Source organism: Micromys minutus (genome assembly GCF_963924665.1).
Source record: "Micromys minutus genome assembly, chromosome: 16".
NCBI lineage: Eukaryota > Metazoa > Chordata > Mammalia > Rodentia > Muridae > Micromys > Micromys minutus.
The window spans coordinates 34,297,737-34,314,351 of NC_137985.1; the positions used below are offsets into that span (position 1 = coordinate 34,297,737).

General features: G+C 43.5%; 1 protein-coding gene across 1 annotated transcript in view; it reads right to left on the reverse strand.

Annotated features, from left to right (window-relative positions):
• Positions 1-414: 414 nt before the first annotated feature.
• The window catches only part of JHY (junctional cadherin complex regulator), a gene marked incomplete at both ends in the record, with an annotated part of 53,421 nt that continues 37,220 nt past the window's right edge, over positions 415-16,615 (reverse strand). The window contains 5 exons of the mRNA XM_080930530.1: positions 415-612; positions 3,048-3,176; positions 3,912-3,992; positions 10,556-10,850; positions 15,084-15,733. Coding sequence (XP_080786656.1) covers positions 415-612; positions 3,048-3,176; positions 3,912-3,992; positions 10,556-10,850; positions 15,084-15,733 — 1,353 coding nt within the window. The remainder of the gene's footprint in view (positions 613-3,047; positions 3,177-3,911; positions 3,993-10,555; positions 10,851-15,083; positions 15,734-16,615) is intronic.

Genomic DNA, 16,615 nt, shown 5'->3' on the forward strand with positions numbered 1-16,615 from the left:
ACTTTTTTTTGAGACTTGAAAGCAGAAGTGTTATTTTGGACATGTCACCTTGGTGACACCCTGTCTCCAGGGGTCAGAGAAACATATGCAGACACATTTATTTGGAGGTACTTGTAAAGTTACCTTGTGTGGAAGAAGGGCAGAGGTAGTTTAACAAATCAGAAGAAGATCCAGTATAAAACCAAAGGCTTTATTGTCTAGCTACCTACCTGCCCACATTCTAAGAGATTTAAAAATAAATAATTATATGTATTTTTTTCCAGAAGGTTAAAGATGCCACCGTTGACTTCTGCACAGAGCAGACCAGGGTGGCGGGCAGGGTAGCACCAGCTCACCACTCAGGGTAGATGGAACTGTTTACTTTCTTTTCTCTGTGTCCTCTGCAGAGCATGTTTGGTCCCCACCAAATGCTGTCTAGACGATGTGAAGGACTTTGAAAGCAGCCACAGCCTGCTTTTCCCGCTCGTGTCTGCTCTGCAGGATCTCCAGCAGGGAGATTTCTGGTAAGTTTCCTTCTTTCTCACTGTGCCTTGAGTTCTTAGTTTTCTTTGCTGTTTCATCAGGTAGATTTGGTGGTTTGGGTTTGGGGATGGTCTTAGCATAGTCCAAAGCCTAAGGGCATAACAAGAGGAAAAAACTCAAGTGGGAAGTTAGTCTTAGGAGAGGTTATGATATATAGATGGGATAGTTGCTGTAATAAGGGCAGAAATGGTGATCAGATAGAAAACGCAGACATCACAATGCATAGGTTGGACAAAATCAGTCACTGACAGCATGTTGTGGAGCAGAACAGAGCTGCAGAGGAATGTGTTCAGCTGCTGTGCCATTCGGATGTTTTTACAGTGAAAGGTTCTTTTTATGTGTTTGCAAACTGATTTCTCATGTGTTTAATCTGCCAACTTTCTGAAAGTCTTGTTAAAACCAAACCTCTTTTTGTAAAGACTTATTATGTACATGGTGTTCTGCCTGCATATATGCCTGCATACCAGAAGAGGGCATCAGAGCTCATAACAGATGGTTGTGAGCCACCATGTGGTTGCTGGGAATTGAACTCAGGACCTCTGGAAGTCGGTGCTCTCAGATTTGAAAATAAATAATTACATGTATTTTTTTCCAGAAGGTTAAAGATGCCACCGTTGACTTCTGCACAGAGCAGACCAGGGTGGTGGGCAGGGTAGCACCAGCTCTGAGCCATCTCTTCAGTCCCCCAAACCAAACTTCTAATAGAATTAAATCAGTCCTGAGCTTTGTTTAGTTTTGTTTTGCTTGAGACAGAGTTTCTCTGTGTATCCTTGGCTGTCCCAGAACTCTGTAGGACAGACTGGCCTTGAATTCACAGAGATTTGCCTGCCTCTGCCTCCCAAGTGCTGAGATTAAAGGCCAGTGCCACCACTGCCTGCTTAAGCTTTGTATTTTGAGAAGATCTTATTGAAAGCTGAAATGGGAATGGGTAGTAATTTTAAGTATCAGAAAGGGGGAACCCCCCTCCCAAAACATAAAAGTTCACATTCTGCCTGTGAATGAGACAGTTATGGGAATTCCCATAGATTTGTCACTCTGAGCATCTTTATGAAAATGTAATTGGTTGGAGAAAGAAATGGTGCCATGGACATTTGGTGAGGAAGACATTTGGTGAGGTCATCAAGGTCCGAGGAAGAATTGCTACGACGATTGGTAAAAGAGGGCACACAGCACATGTCCCTAATGGCAACAAAGAATTGTACCTTCCTCCTGTGAGGAGTCCCCACGGTGGTATAGGAGAAAATCTGCTGAGGCAGGGGGCTGCAGTGCAAATTCCATTTACATCCCTACTCTTTGTTAGATGGCATCTCAGAGGACGGTTGTTCTGTGTATATATGCATATGTATGTGTATGTGTGTATATATGTGTGTGTACACACACACACACACACACACACACACACACACACACACACACACACATGTATGTATGTATATTGTCCTGTTCATATTTTAATGTTTATTCCACTTTCCCAAGAAGGGCTGCCTAGTCACATACTCATGAGGTGACTTCATCTGAACCTTCCCATTCTAATTAGTAAAATAAAGGAGAGCTAGTGACTGGGCAGGGTAAGGGAGGTAGAGAGAGGGGGAGGTCAGAGGTCAGAGGAGGAGATGGACGGAAGAGAAGGTCCAAGATGAACCTCCATAAAGACGAGCTAGATCCAGGTGGACTTAATTGACATTAAATAGCTATGAACATTAAGGATTTTATAGATCCAATATCTCATATAGAAGGGAAGTTTGTATCTTTGTCTATTTGATGTAATCTTTTTATGTAGAGGGTTTGTAGATTGAGAATTAAATACATAAACCTGTATGAAAAGCTATCAGGCTATATTGTGTTTATGTTGAGTTTTAGGATAAAGGAATACCCTGGGATGAAGGCAGAAAACTGGTGGTAGAAAGCCGCTGGGGAAGGGCGTCGTGGACAAAGTTAGACCGATTGACAGAGGTGCACGCTGCTCTGTACTAAAATTGGGCCTGAGGCATGAGATCTTGGGGCTGATAAAGAAATGTCATTTTTTATTTTTTAATACTTACTACTATATATATATATATATATATATATATATATATATATATATATATATATATATATATAAATCATTTTCCCCCACTGGAGTAACCCATACAATCCCTCTGGAAAAGCATAGAGAAATGAACTTAAAATAAACAACGAAGGGTTTGTTTGTTTGTCTGATGTGAACAGCAAGAGGGCTCTATTCCCTTGAATGTTACTTAACGATAGAGAATGAAGCCGATAATTAATTTGACTGCAGGCTCTTGCTGGGAAATCACTTTGTTATTTCTATGTGTGACAAAATTAAGGCAATATACTGACCCGTGTGCGTGCGTGCGTGCGTGCGTGCGTGTGTGTGTGTTTACATCAGTGTTTGTGGATAACCTGTAAGTGTAGCAATGGCTATTTCTGAACATCCAACCCAATCTCTTGAGGTGATGAGGTGACCAAAGTGTCCCTTTAATTCTCACTGGAGCAATAAATGTCCCACACGAGCTTCTTACCTTCTTCCGAGAAACCGCTGACTTACTCTCAGGTTTTGATGTCTGTGGTTTGGACAGAACAGACAGTGTCTTCATGTTGTATTCCTTGACCTGCTTTGCGTATTCTTTTTGCTGCCTTAAAGTTTGCATCTGTCCGGAGAAATGAGGGCGGGGGTGAGTGAATCTCTGCTAATTCGCTCAGGGGCACTGGTTTTTATGGAGGTAGGCAGCTCAGGAGGGTGAACTGTGTTTGGTGGCAGCAGTGAACTGGTTAACGTTTCCCTGGAGCATCTGCGGTGAGTACCGGGCCGCACGGCAGTGTTCTCTTAACAGAGGCTAAGTCCTATTCAGCCTCTTCTTTGTTGCATTTACCCAATTTATTTTCATTTTTGCTTCCAACTTTGAACTAGACTCTTTTTATTCCTGAGTGCAACCGCAGTTCAAACACATTAAATGAAGATCCCCTTTCACCATAGGAAAGAGAATAAAGTGGATGCACTTCCTAGGGGTTGGGGAACTCGGCTCCTAAGTGTCTTCTCTGTAGCCACTTCAAAGTTATCAAGACAACTCTATCAGGGAGACCAACAGCCACACAGCACCTGTATCCCTTTTCACGTTCACGAGCCCCGCTCTTCTGGAAGGCTTTCAAATCTAAGGGAAAGGCGGTGCATAAAATGACACAGGCTAAGGGTTTTTTTTTTTTTTTTTGATTTTGCAGCAGGAGAATCTGGGACTCCATTATATCTGCATGGCTGTTTCTGAGGGGTGTCTATGCAGTGTCAGAGGTTTGCATGGCACTGGGCTTCACTGCTGGGGTGCATCTTTACCCACATGGCTAAGGACCGGTAGACCATACCGAAGCTGAAAATCCCACACACCACTTACTTTGTCTCTGATGGACGCAAAGTCAGGTCCCAGGCCTCCAAGCTTCACGTCTCTTTTCTGATAACCTTTAAGCTTGGAACTCTGAAAATACAGCCGCAGACATGGTTATTTTCAAGGACTGGTGTCCCTTAAAGAAGTCAACGGGGCAAAGGAAAGAAGTACAGTGAAGACCAGAAGCTCTGGTGGGAGGTGGGAGAATGAGACCATTTCTTGGCAATGGTGCTATTTCATGATCTGTGTGGCATTTGTAGCTGGTTAGCTAATGCGTTCTGAGATTTTCACTTCTGAGATAAAAGAAATTGGAATCCTGAAATTATAAGTAATTTCAAGGAAATAATTTGCTCTTTGGTTAACGTTTTTAGTTGAGACATATATGATACACCCCCCCCCCACCATGTAGCTGTTACTGTGAGCAGTTTGCACAATCAAAGGAGTCCTTACCAATGGCAGGCAGCCAGTACAGTAATTCGGAAAGTCCCTGTCTGCTGAGGTGAATCCGGTCTCAGAGACACCTCAGAAGACAATGAAACCACAGTTCACTGGTAGAATAAGAGATAATTTTAAGGATGAAAATCAATTGTCATTCATTGATAAGACTCAAAAGAGAGCAGCTGAGTCTTGGCAAGACCCACTGAGAAATTCATTTTGTTCTGTTGATTGGTGTGACTTTGGAAAACTCGATGCATCCAGAAGTCAGAGGAGGGTGTTGGATCTCCCAGAGCCGGAGTTACAGATGGTTGTGAGCCACTGTGTGGGTGCTGGGAACCAAATCTGGGTCCTCTGTAAGAGCAGCAAATGCCCCTAACCACTAAGCCACCATGCCGTCCTGCTGGGTTGTATATCTGGTGAGCCTTTTCTGAGACACAGTTTGGCAGTGATTATCAGATGAATGAGGACATTTTATTGGGGGCAGTTAGAATTACTTTGTGTCACCCCATGATTCTAAGAATGAACTGTGCACAGAGTGTGTCAACCGTTCACTCTGTGCATAGTATGTCAACCGTCAATCTCAACATGATTTTTATATAAGAATGCACTGGCTTCTCCCTGGACCCCGCCCACCACAGAAGCCCGGAAATCCACCACAATTTGTTATTCTATATTGCCTTTGGGCATTTGGTTTCCAGGGCATGCTGTGGATGCTGCAGGCTAAGATGCCCAAGTCCTTATGTAACGAGCAGTATCAGCGTATAACCTATGCGAATTTCCCATATGCTTGCTTCCTCTCTGGATTACTAATACCTAGCATGATGGAAGAACTACTCAGAGAGATGTTCTGATGTCTTGGCAAAGTCAGTTACATTTATTAACAGTGCACTGTTTCCAGAACTCATGGATATGGACCAACTCTTTCAGCGAACTCTCCTTAGCACAGAGCTCTGGGCCCTCTCTCTCTCTCTCTCTCTCTCTCTCTCTCTCTCTCTCTCTATATATATATATATATATATATATATATATATATATATATATATATATTTTTTTTTTTTTCTCCATCCCCGAAGTGGATGGAATTTCTGGAGCTGGAACAGCACTCCTTCAGGCAGGGGAGAAACAGGAGACTCAAATAGCTCTTGGTTCTGATGTTTTGAGCTGTGGAAAGCCTAGTGTTAGCAATTGCCTACCTCTGGGCTAATTGTGTGAAAGAAGAATGAACCTGCCGGTTTGAAATTGCTGGGCAGGCTGTCACCTGTGTGGAAGGCAATATTCCCAGCACACCAGGGCTCCAGTGTCACTATTCAGAAGGAGCAAAATAGTGTACCACTCAGGTGCGACACTTCTGCACTTCGAGGATTAAAGACTCTGTAAACAGAACCGGCCCTGTCACAACGTCAAACATTTATGCTCAGGACTCTCCCAGCTTGTCAGAATCTAAAGAAGGCAGGATTTTATTTTAAGGAAGCCTTTGGTCTGAAATCATTATGACTAACATTGAAATTATTATTTTTGCTTATAGAATTATTATTAAAAAATTTAAAAATTATTATTATTGCTTATAGAAGGACATTGTGAGGGTGTAAATCTTTAGGGAAAGAGTCATAACCAAGACAAAAGCACCAGGTCGGTCCATGCCTGTTTCCTGGCCATTATGTTTGTGTCTTTCTTTTGGGAGGGTGGTGCTGGTGCTGTAACCCTGGCTGTTCTGGAATTGGTAGTTTTTCAGCCCAAGTGTTCGGACCCCAAGCATGTGCCACTATGTGTGGCTTCTCATAGTCTTGCTTTTAATATGAAAGAATTTTTAGTTAAAAGCATGTATTTACGTGTGTGTGTGTGTGTGTGTGTGTGTGTGTGTGTGTGCTCATGCACACATAAGCTAATATCATTAGGCCTCTGATACAAATTCCTTTATCAACCGAGCCATCTTGTTGGCCCCTCGTCTTATATTTATAAAAGTATTCATGTACAACAATTATTTTAATATTTTTAATAAACCATTTTGGTATTACACTTCACTTAGCTGACACCCAGTGGATTTCAGAAATGTGACTGTTGGGCAAATATTCTGCCCTATCATTTGGTGTCATTAACTAATGTAGGTTTTTCTCTAAATGCTGCCCGTTGAAGACACACTGAGGCAAATAGTGTGTGTTACTTTAATTCTTTGAAATGAGATGTTGGAAGTATGGCTATTAAGATCTAATGAACACTTAAGGCTACCAATCGGCAGCATTTCTGCCACTGTGGGAGTGCTAAGATGGTTCTTTTTACAAGCCCTGGTTGCAAAGTAGGGTATTAACACTCCTTAAAAACTTCAGTTATTTCTAATAGTTGTCTGAACTCAGACAACCTGTGCTTATGACTACAAGTTCAGTCTTCTTACAGGTGCCCCCTCTGCCACTGTTTAGAAATCACTAAAGTATGATCTATTTGTCAAAGTAAAAAAAAAAAAAATTACCAAAAAAGGTTAAAAAAAAAAAAACCCAACAACTAAACCACCACTCAGATCCAAGCCATAAATCCAATTTGTTCAAAGATGATGAGAAAGAAATGATCAGTGGGCAGAAACCTCATTCTTAGCCTGGTGCAGCTTAACTTTTAATCATGCTACCAACTCACAAAGGCTGTACCAGGAGGCATGGATAATTGTGTGCTGATCTTGAGCCATGCTTCTTGCTAGCAACTAACTAAGCATCAAGGTTAGTGTGAGAAAAAAAAACAGAGCCAAGGATCTAGCATTCCATATGGACTTGAAAGGAGAGCATGTGGCCTAAATGGGCCATCCCTGTGGCTGCTGATCCCCTTACAGGATGAGCTGCCCACAGCGCTGAGACATTTCTCAGGGGAAGGGGGCGGCTCCTAGGGGAGTTTTGTTCTGGGTGACTGGCAGTGAGAATCTTGGATCTGCTTAAGTTTGGCGCAAGTAATCAGGAAGAGCTCAGTGCTGCAATTCCGTTTGATCTCTCTTCATGTAAAAGTCTTAACAGCGTTGTTGAGATGTAATTCTCAGACCACAAAATTCATTCATTTAAAGCTGTTCAATTCAATGAGTTTTAGGATAGTCACGGAACTGTGTAAGCATTGCCCAATCTAATTGTACTACATTTTCATCATTCTGAAAAAATAAAATAAAATAAAAGTCTTCCAGGACCCATCTACTCTCACTTGCCTTGCCCAGTCCCTACATGTCCAGCCCTAGGCAGCTAAGATACTTTAAGCTTCTTCAATGGTCTTTTACAGCCAAACAATCCCCAGATGTTATTTTCATTTACTTCTTGTTTTTTTTTTTTTTTTTTTTAAAGACTACAAAGCAGCACAATGCCAAAACAGAGATGATGGTGACATTGGTGATAATGACGGTGACGCCGACAAATCTAAGAAATCAACACTGACAGTCCTACTGAGTCTCTCTGAATTCAGGGATCAAACAAACGAATGGAGAGGCATGTTCCAGACAAATGCCTAAGCGCATTCTCCACATGTGTGTGCATTAAGCTCCCAGGAACCCAGGCTTGGTGGCTTTCGCCTGTAACACATGATAGGTTGAGGCAGGAGGACCACCAGGAGTCAGGTCAACGTGGGCTAGAGAGTGAGTGACACCCTGACTTAAAAGATGTCCCAAATCAAAAACCAAAACCACCACCACCACCACCACCAACAACAACAACCACAAAACCAACAAGCAAGGCAACACACTAGCTGACATCCTACCAGCGTTAGTCCCCCAAAAGGAGGCTGCATGAGACTTTCCTGGGGGAGAAGTCCCTACTAATCATTCATAAGTCTCTCAAGCAAGGTGTGTGACTGTCACTGTGTGCTCTAAAGAGCATGGCTGAACTGAAGGGACACAGGCAGGTATGTAAGTATTTGTTCCAGCTCAGAAATGTTAAACCCTGCTGGGGGTGGGGAGACTGCAGATCTCTTCTCCAGAAAATTCCTCGGACTCGGAAGACTGAAAGTTACTGAGAACGAGATAAAAACAATGTCTTGGATGCCAGAGAGCAGCAAGCAAAAGATGTGCTCTCTGTGGTCACTAAAATTAATCCAAATAAACCTCTTCTTAGGTGCAGCCAAGCGGCAAGCCCCAGATTGTCTGCGAAAAGAAACACAAGGTAATTACAGAGGCTCAGCCCTCATCTGCCGGGGAACTCTCCACCGAGCCCCTATTTAGTGGTGGCCGGGGCCAGCAGAAGTATATTTTGATAGTTTGGAATCCCTTGTGCTGTGTTAATTTCTTAGTCTTAAGCCTGGATTTGATGACGTGAACAATGCCTTACGTACTGAAGTCTCTCTCAGACAGCGCTGCCAGAAGAGGAAGGGCAGCCCAGGCCTATTATCTTTACAAATCCTCAAAATCTTTACTGTGATTCGGGGCGATTCCCTTGGAAACCAAGAGATTCGATGTGGCCAGCAAATGGGCGTGATGTGGATAATGGCTCCCTCTGTCTGGTGCCCGGACTGCCCGCTGTCCTATACAAATCACTCAGTCCTAAGTCACTTCGACTTGTAGAAGGGCTTTAAGGACAAAGAGCACATGTAGACTCGAGGTACTGGGCTGGGAAAAATGGATGTGTATGGATTGAAGCCACCCTCACAGAAAGTAGGGAGGGGTGGTTAGGAACAGAAAATTACCCCTCCTCTCCTCACCTTTCCATGGTCTTAGCATCCTGGTAGTAAACACTTTTACCAGGGCATTTTCCTCTACCTTTTCTCAGCACAACAGAGATTTTATTTGTGAAGAGGATGGAAAGGGAAATGGAATTTAATTGATGGGTAACCTTTGCTAGTGAATAAGCAGAGGTGTTAGTACATTGTTTCATTTACTCTTACACCACACCTTAAAAAAACAGTAAGAGTAATTCTGATTGTTCCTATGAAGAATCAGGGTCTGGGAAGTAAGTCAGTAACTCTCCAACTGAGAACATGTCTCCATGAGATAGGGTTGTAGACAAGACATTTTCTTAATTAGTGATTGATGAGGGAAGGGCTCGCCCCACTGTGGGCAGTGCTGTCCCCTAGGCTGGTGGTCCTGGGTTCTATAAGAAAGCAGGCTGAGTAATCTGTGAGAAGCAAGCCAGTGAGCAGCACTCCTTCAAAGTCACAAAGAACCTATGAGATGGGGCTGGACCAAGGACTGCAGCTGGAAATTCAACCAGAGGAAAGTTCTCTTCTGAGGGGCTGTGTATGTCTAACTCTTAGGCCCCGGTGATCTATAAGCTCTGGAGTGAGCAGGCAGTCGCCACGCTGACAGAAGTGTGGGTTGCTAAGGCTGATTTCACGTCTCCATGGAAATGATACCTATGATGCCTGCTTCCCAGTCTGCTCTATAAATCTTGGTTTATTCGAGGGACCCTTGCAAGTGGTACAGGCAGTATTTTAGAAGCCAAACAGTCAGGTAATGATGTTTTTATGGGAAAAGAAGTGACCTGTGAGCCCCATAACTCAGGCCTCCCTTTCTACAGTGGAAGTGAGGGCTTCCGGTGTCAGGCTAATAGGAGTTCTTTCCATGCCTCAGAACCACGAGCTAAATAAACTTCTTCATAAAATAACCTGCCTTGGGTATTTTATTATACTGAAAACCAAAAATACATTATTTTCCCCTGGAAGCAAGTGGTTTTCCTGAGAATTAAAACGGGTTACTTTCTAACAAGACATGAAGAAACTGAATTGTGCAACTACTTTCTGAATTGTGCTCACTATTTTCTGACCCAAACTCTAGATTCAGTGAAAACTGAGTGGCCTGGATATTTTGCTGTAGAAGCTGCATTGAGATGTGCACCAAGAGGCATGTTTGATACTGAGGAGCCAGTGGTGGAGGGTGAGGGACTTCCGGCAATGTGGCTTACACTCACTTAGCCCTACTCTCTCTTCGGATATGAAGACGTGGGACTCAGTTGAGGAGAGGGGTTTGGGTAAGGAGCAGTGATGGTTGAACTGAAGATAAAAGCAGGATGGTTGTTGCCTACCTGCAGTGTAGACTCTTCCAAGAGAGGACCTGAAAAGGAAGTGGGAGTAGGTATTCTTGGCAACAGAAACTTCTGGAAAGGTGGGGAGGGAAACTCAGGGAGTAGCTCGGACTGGAGGGGAGGGTTCTCGGTTTCTGGACCACCTTGCTGTGTGAGAAGCTAAGTAACGACCAGCCCTATTCCAGGCCCACCTGTGCCATCAGAATTCGGAGTGACTTGGCTAGACAAGCATGCTTTTATCACCTTTGCGCTGCTTCGCTTGCGGTGTCTCTTCCCTCTCTCCAGCTGAAGCAGGTAGCCTTCCGAATTACTCCGGGCCATCTTCAACTGGTGTCTGTGGCTTCTCTCTGAGTCGAGCTGGGATTCGCTTTCTACCCTGGACAGGATAGGCGGGAGTACGATGCTGGACAAGGAATCCTCCCTGGGCTGCACCTCTGCCAGCTGCACCAAGGCTTGCTGGTGCTGCTCCATGATCTGAACTAGCCTGGAGTCAGGGGAGGCGCTGGCTGCCTCCATGTCTGAGGAAGAGTGGAATTTCCTTTGGAGAAAACACAAGTGGTTTGTTGGTTTTTGGTTTTTTAAATAAAACTTGAATCTGTAACACCACTTTTGGTGTAGAAATCTTTAGGAACCATTATTCTTTTCAGGGATTAGGTGACTCCCTGTCTTCAAATCCTCCTCTTTTTCTTTGGGACATTTTAATTCCATTTCAAAGACATTTATTTCATTTACTTACGTCTCTCTCTACATGTGTACAGGTGTGTGCAGAAGAGGATGTCAGATCCCTATACCTGGAGTTACAGGCGTCTTAAGTGAGCACTAGAAACTGAAATCAGATCCTCTAAAAATAATATTCTGCTCTTACCTGCTGATCCATCTCTCCAGCTCCTAATAGGAAAGTCTCATTAAGGACTTTCGGTTAACGCAAGAAGCACAGTATAACAAGAAGGTACGCAAGCAACCAAACCAATCCAAACCATCACAACAAAGCCTGACACAGCATTACCTCCCCACGACACAGCAGCTAGAAACGATATGTTAAATTGGACAAGTGTTCTTTAAATACATAGTTCAATGTGCCAGGGAAACCGGGGATCTCTGGGGATGGAAACAAGATGGAATTAAAGCCAAAGCAGGTTCTGGATCAGCTAAAGACATGGCTTTTTGTGTGGGACTTTTGGGTAAAGGATTTGAGTTTTAAGAGTTAATACTGGCAGTCTGCGATCATGGCTCACTTAGTGGGCTGCATGCCCGGCACGAACAAGCCCAGCAGGCAAATCTTGGGATTTCCTTCTCCATGTTGGGAGGCAACTGTTCTTTCTGAAGCTGCATACTTTTGAGATTTGCATTTCTGAAGACAGAAAAATGTTCTTACCCCTGTAAAGTATCAGGGGCAGAAATTTGATCAAGCTGCCTAAGAAAAAGACTCAGAACTGGCAGGAGGAGCCTTCAGGAGATCCACACTGACCGTCCCCCGGAAATACATGTCAGTAGGGGTTCGCTCAGCTTTGTCTAATATCTCAGAACGCCAGACAAGTGAGACCATTCCTAATGCAGACACAAAACAGGTGAAGAGAGAAAACAAACAAACAAACAAACAAACACTACCTACCAGCACCAACCAAACCAGGGGAGCAAGTGAAACTATGGGAGTTTACAACATTTAAAAAATGTGGAAAAAAGGCCCTTACTTGCCATTTCCCTCGCTGAGAACAGAGGATGTCAAGAAAGAATGAGGCTGCTTGCTTGGTAAGAGGGATGTCAGAAGACAGTCTCCAGCACTGGGAAGCTGAGCCAGGAGGATTGCTGTGAGTTTGGGAACAGCCTCGGTAACACATTGACTATTTTAGGCACTAGCAAGGACTCCAAAGCAAAACTCTGCCCCCCTTATCTCCCAACCACCCAAAAGGAGAAACAGTAATAGCAGAAAACATGACTACAGATATCAAACTCTGAAATAGTATGAACAAAAGATGTGAAAACTTTGGTGGTAGCACTTCTCAAAACAGGAAATGTGTTCTCGCTTTCCTAGAAAATGTAACTCCTCAGACTGACTAAAGGTGAGGCAGGCACAGAGTAAATCGAGAGGAAAGACCAGGATGATAATGAGAAAGGGGTCGAATTCGCTTCCAATGACAGGAACAAGGCTGGACAAAACAGCCTTCACCCAGAGTTTCATAGGAAACATCCATCGAACTTCTATGTAATGTGCTTACAACCTGTCTCAGAGGATGTAAAAGACTGAAAGAGAGCCCAGTCTTCAACAGATGCATAAAATTGACCCTCCCCATGGTCAGGCCACCCCTCCTCATAGAGCCCAGTCTGACCAGGAACTCAAAATGTTACTCAGCTCCTCACCTTGACATGACCTTGAACTCCTGATTTTTCTGCCTCTATCTCCCTGTGTTGGGACTGCAGACCTGTCCCACCCTACCTGGTCTGATAGCATGTTGATAACGCATCTGGACGAGCCCAGTGGGAGAAAGGAGAGGTGTAAGCTTATCTTCCTTCATGCATAGGAATGTCATTAAATCCTAGGCAAATAAATTGAGCAATCTAATCCGGTATGCTGAGCTTGGGATATAGCATGTAGTGGAGTCCCTGCCTAAAATGTACAAGACTCGGGGTTCCATCAACAGCACGAGGAACAAACAGAAGACCAATATGACAAGGTGGGTTAGGGCCAAAAGGACAGCACCTCAGTAAAAGCCTTTGAATATATTTCATTACATTATAGGATCGATGAAACATATTTGATTAAGTTATAAGCTCATTTATAACAAAAGTGCTTTGCAAAGGAAACAGAAACAGAGACGTTTTCTCTATCTACCTACTAAAAACTAAAAATGATTTATTTTAATTTTGTGTGTGTGCATGTAATTGTGTGTGTGCATGCATGCCCATGTTGTGTGAGCATATGTTTGTGTGAATGATGGATGACATTCATGCACGTGTTACGGTGCATGTGTGGAGGTCAGAGGGTGAAGTTTGGGGCTCGAACTCGAGGCATTGGGTTTACACATGTGCTTGTTTGTAGTCAGGGTAACACAATGCAGCCTAGGCTGTCCTTGAACTCAGTATCCTCCTTCCTCAGCCTCCTGTACAGTGAGATGAGAGGTGCACACAACCACACCCAACTCAAATATTAATTATAAGAAGACAATGACAGTGCTTGCCAACCATCGCTGTCTCTCCAGGAAGCAGACTCTGAACCGTACTAAATGTATGACCCAGACTGTCTGGTATCAAATGCGTCTCCCACCTAATTTATATGTAAAATGGTCTCCCCATTCCGTTTTTTGAAAACAAGCTCCTTGAAGATGCCCCACAGATTCAGACTGTGTGTGTCTTCTGTGCTTTAGCATCAAGGTCATCACAATGTCAAGTGTCCAGAAAACACATTTGGTTGGGAGCATCAGGGATGGTGTCTTGAAATTACGTTTAAAAATTGACTTTCTTTTTCTTCTTTATAGAAGTAATGGATCTACACTGTAGGAAACCTGAACAATTCTAACTCTCAAGAAAGAACGAAAAATAACCTTGATTGCTCTTGCCAGAGATAAACACTATTTCCTTTCAAGATTCTTTTAAAATTCAGGTCTTATTTATTTACTCATCCACTTATTCATTTATTCATTCATGACAGAGTTTTACTACATAGCCTTGGCTGGCTTGGAGTCTGTTATGAAGACCAGGCTGGCCTTGAACTCATAAAGATGTGCCTGCCTCTGCCTCTTGAGTGCTGGAATTAAGGTTGTGTACCATCACACCTAGCAACTTTTATGTGTTTGGATGTTTTGTTTATATATATGTCTTGAATCACATATATTCTTGGTGCCTTCAGAGACCAGAAGATGGTATCAGATCCTCTGAGACTGCAGTTACAAATAGAGGTTGCTGGAAATCAAACCCAGGTCCTCTGGAAGAGCAGCCAGTTCTCTTAACTGCTGAGCCAGAAATAACCATCACTCACCATTGGGTGGACTTTCTTTCCATGTGTACGTTAGGAGAGGAGAGCTCATAAACCTTGGGCATATCCCTGTTCCTCATTTGGTTCTTCTTACAAGAACATTTCCTCAGAGGTATATTTGTTAAAAAGTCATAAGGGACTAAATATCACAATTTCCCTAAATCATTCCTCACCATTGGATTTTTAGGTCATTTCTGTAAGTGACGGTATTTCTATGCCTACACAACCCTTTCTAGGCTATGCCACTCCAGGCCGGAGATAACTTTTTCTCCAGTCATTACTCAATCTTTCTCAGCATGTTAATTTACTCTGCCTGGTTCCCTGTGCCCTCCCCTTGCTCAAATTCTAGTTTCATTACCATGGAAACAGTAGAGGAGATAGGGAAGAGAAGAAGGAAGACTGTCAGAAGTCAGACAGGAATCTGAGGCAGGGAGGAGTTAGTTGGTCTCTTCTTCTGGCCTCACCTGCCCAGGGACACTACTGTCCCCTTCTTTCTCTCTTTTCTTTCTCTACAAGCCTCTTATTTCTCAAACTAATCAAGATAAGGAAATTCCAAGCAGTTGTAATGTGGCTCTGTATAAAATCCCTTACGAAAGCCCTGATGTTCCTGAGTTAACCCCCAGATCCACCCATTGTCTCTGACCTCCACACATGCTCCATAATGCATATCATGTGCATATATTCTCTCTCTCTCATCATTCACACATACCTACGCACACATTATGCGCACACACACACAAACACAAGTACATTAATAAAAATAAATAAAAAAACCCTGAAAACTTTTAAGAGACCTCTCACCAGAGCATCTCTATGTTCTTGTATTTCGTCTCTGCCTGCGGTTCTTTGGATGGCTTCTTTGTCTTCGTTGACCTGTGTGCATTCGTGTGATAATCAGACTGAGGGCCTCTCTGGCTCAGGGACTCATGTCTGTGAGCAAGTTCATCTAAGTCCTGCAGATCTCTATCAGAGAACATGTAGATGGGCTGTTGTTGATACAGAATTCTTTTCTCTTCCTCATGTCTGTGTTCTCTTCTTTTATTAGCGTTCAGTCCCGAGACAGAGTTTTTATATACTACTCTGTCAAAAGCCTGTGGGGGTGGAACAGATGGGTCGGAGATGACTTTGGGATTGTGGGTGAGCATTCGGAGGTCCTGTAAATTGGGATTAGAGTCGTTCGTTTGTGCAGCCAGCTCATGCTTGGCTGAGGCGTCCACAGGCTGCCTTTGGTTTTGTGGTGGTGGGAGAGGGTTATTCTGATTATTTTGACTGACAACAAGCTCTTTTGTCCCAGGAGACTTCAGGCTATTCTGATGTTTCCTCTGTTTTCGAACCCTGGCCTTGGCTGTTCTTCTGGAAGGTTGCTGGTCGTTGGCTGTATCGGAAGAGTGACCTCTTGGGGCATTGCCTGACTTTGTATCTTCGTACTGAGACAAATGTTCTTGGTAATTCTAAAAAAGATATTATAGTTGAGGCAAAATCAGAAGACGAGTACTCATCTTAAATTTTCAATTAATTATTTGTCTTAAATGGGGGTCAAAACATCTAGGAATGTGACCACGGATTGAAAAGGAAAGAGTTCAAGGAGGGTTCTCTCCTAATTATAGGTGATTGGAGGGTGAGCCCAGACAGAGCTTAAGAGCCTAAAACAGCTCTGTATTAGGTCTCTGACTGGCAAGCTAAATAGAGAGGTGTCACCAACTGGGGAATGGGATGGAGAGAAGCTTCACCTCCAAAGAGATGCAGAGAGGAAGAACGTACATCTGTGCTAACAGGTGCAGGCTTATGTCAACTAAATGAGCATTTCCAGAATTCCACCCACAAGATCCCAGAGGTTTGCCCATGCCAACCAAGTACAAGTTCCATGTGACACATGGTTCAGACCTTCAGCCTCTGGCTTGTGCACGCAAGGTCAGCGACCTCTTCACCAGATGAAACACATTAGCTCTCGTTCAGAGGCTCGTGCACGAGACAGGGCTGCGATAGGGCGTCCGTGAAACCACAAGAATTGTTTTTGCTTTCCGTTGCCTGATATAGCCTGTGTTCAGGCAGTCAAACATCTGGGGGAGGGGGCTTCAGTCTCAGAGCAGTCTGCAGCCTTTTCTAAATCCAGTAACAACAAAATGTACTCCCAGAACAAAAGATACACTGTGTAACTAAATTGTGCAGTGCAGCCATTTAAGAGTATTTCCCGAGGAATGGAGCACTCGTTACTTTGTGGGAAACTAGCAGGGTAAAGAGGCCTTTGGAAGAAATGATTAACTGCTTATTGAAACAGCAAGATGACCATGTGCATCGATGTGTTACATAACCGCGATTCCTTTCAGGGCTCA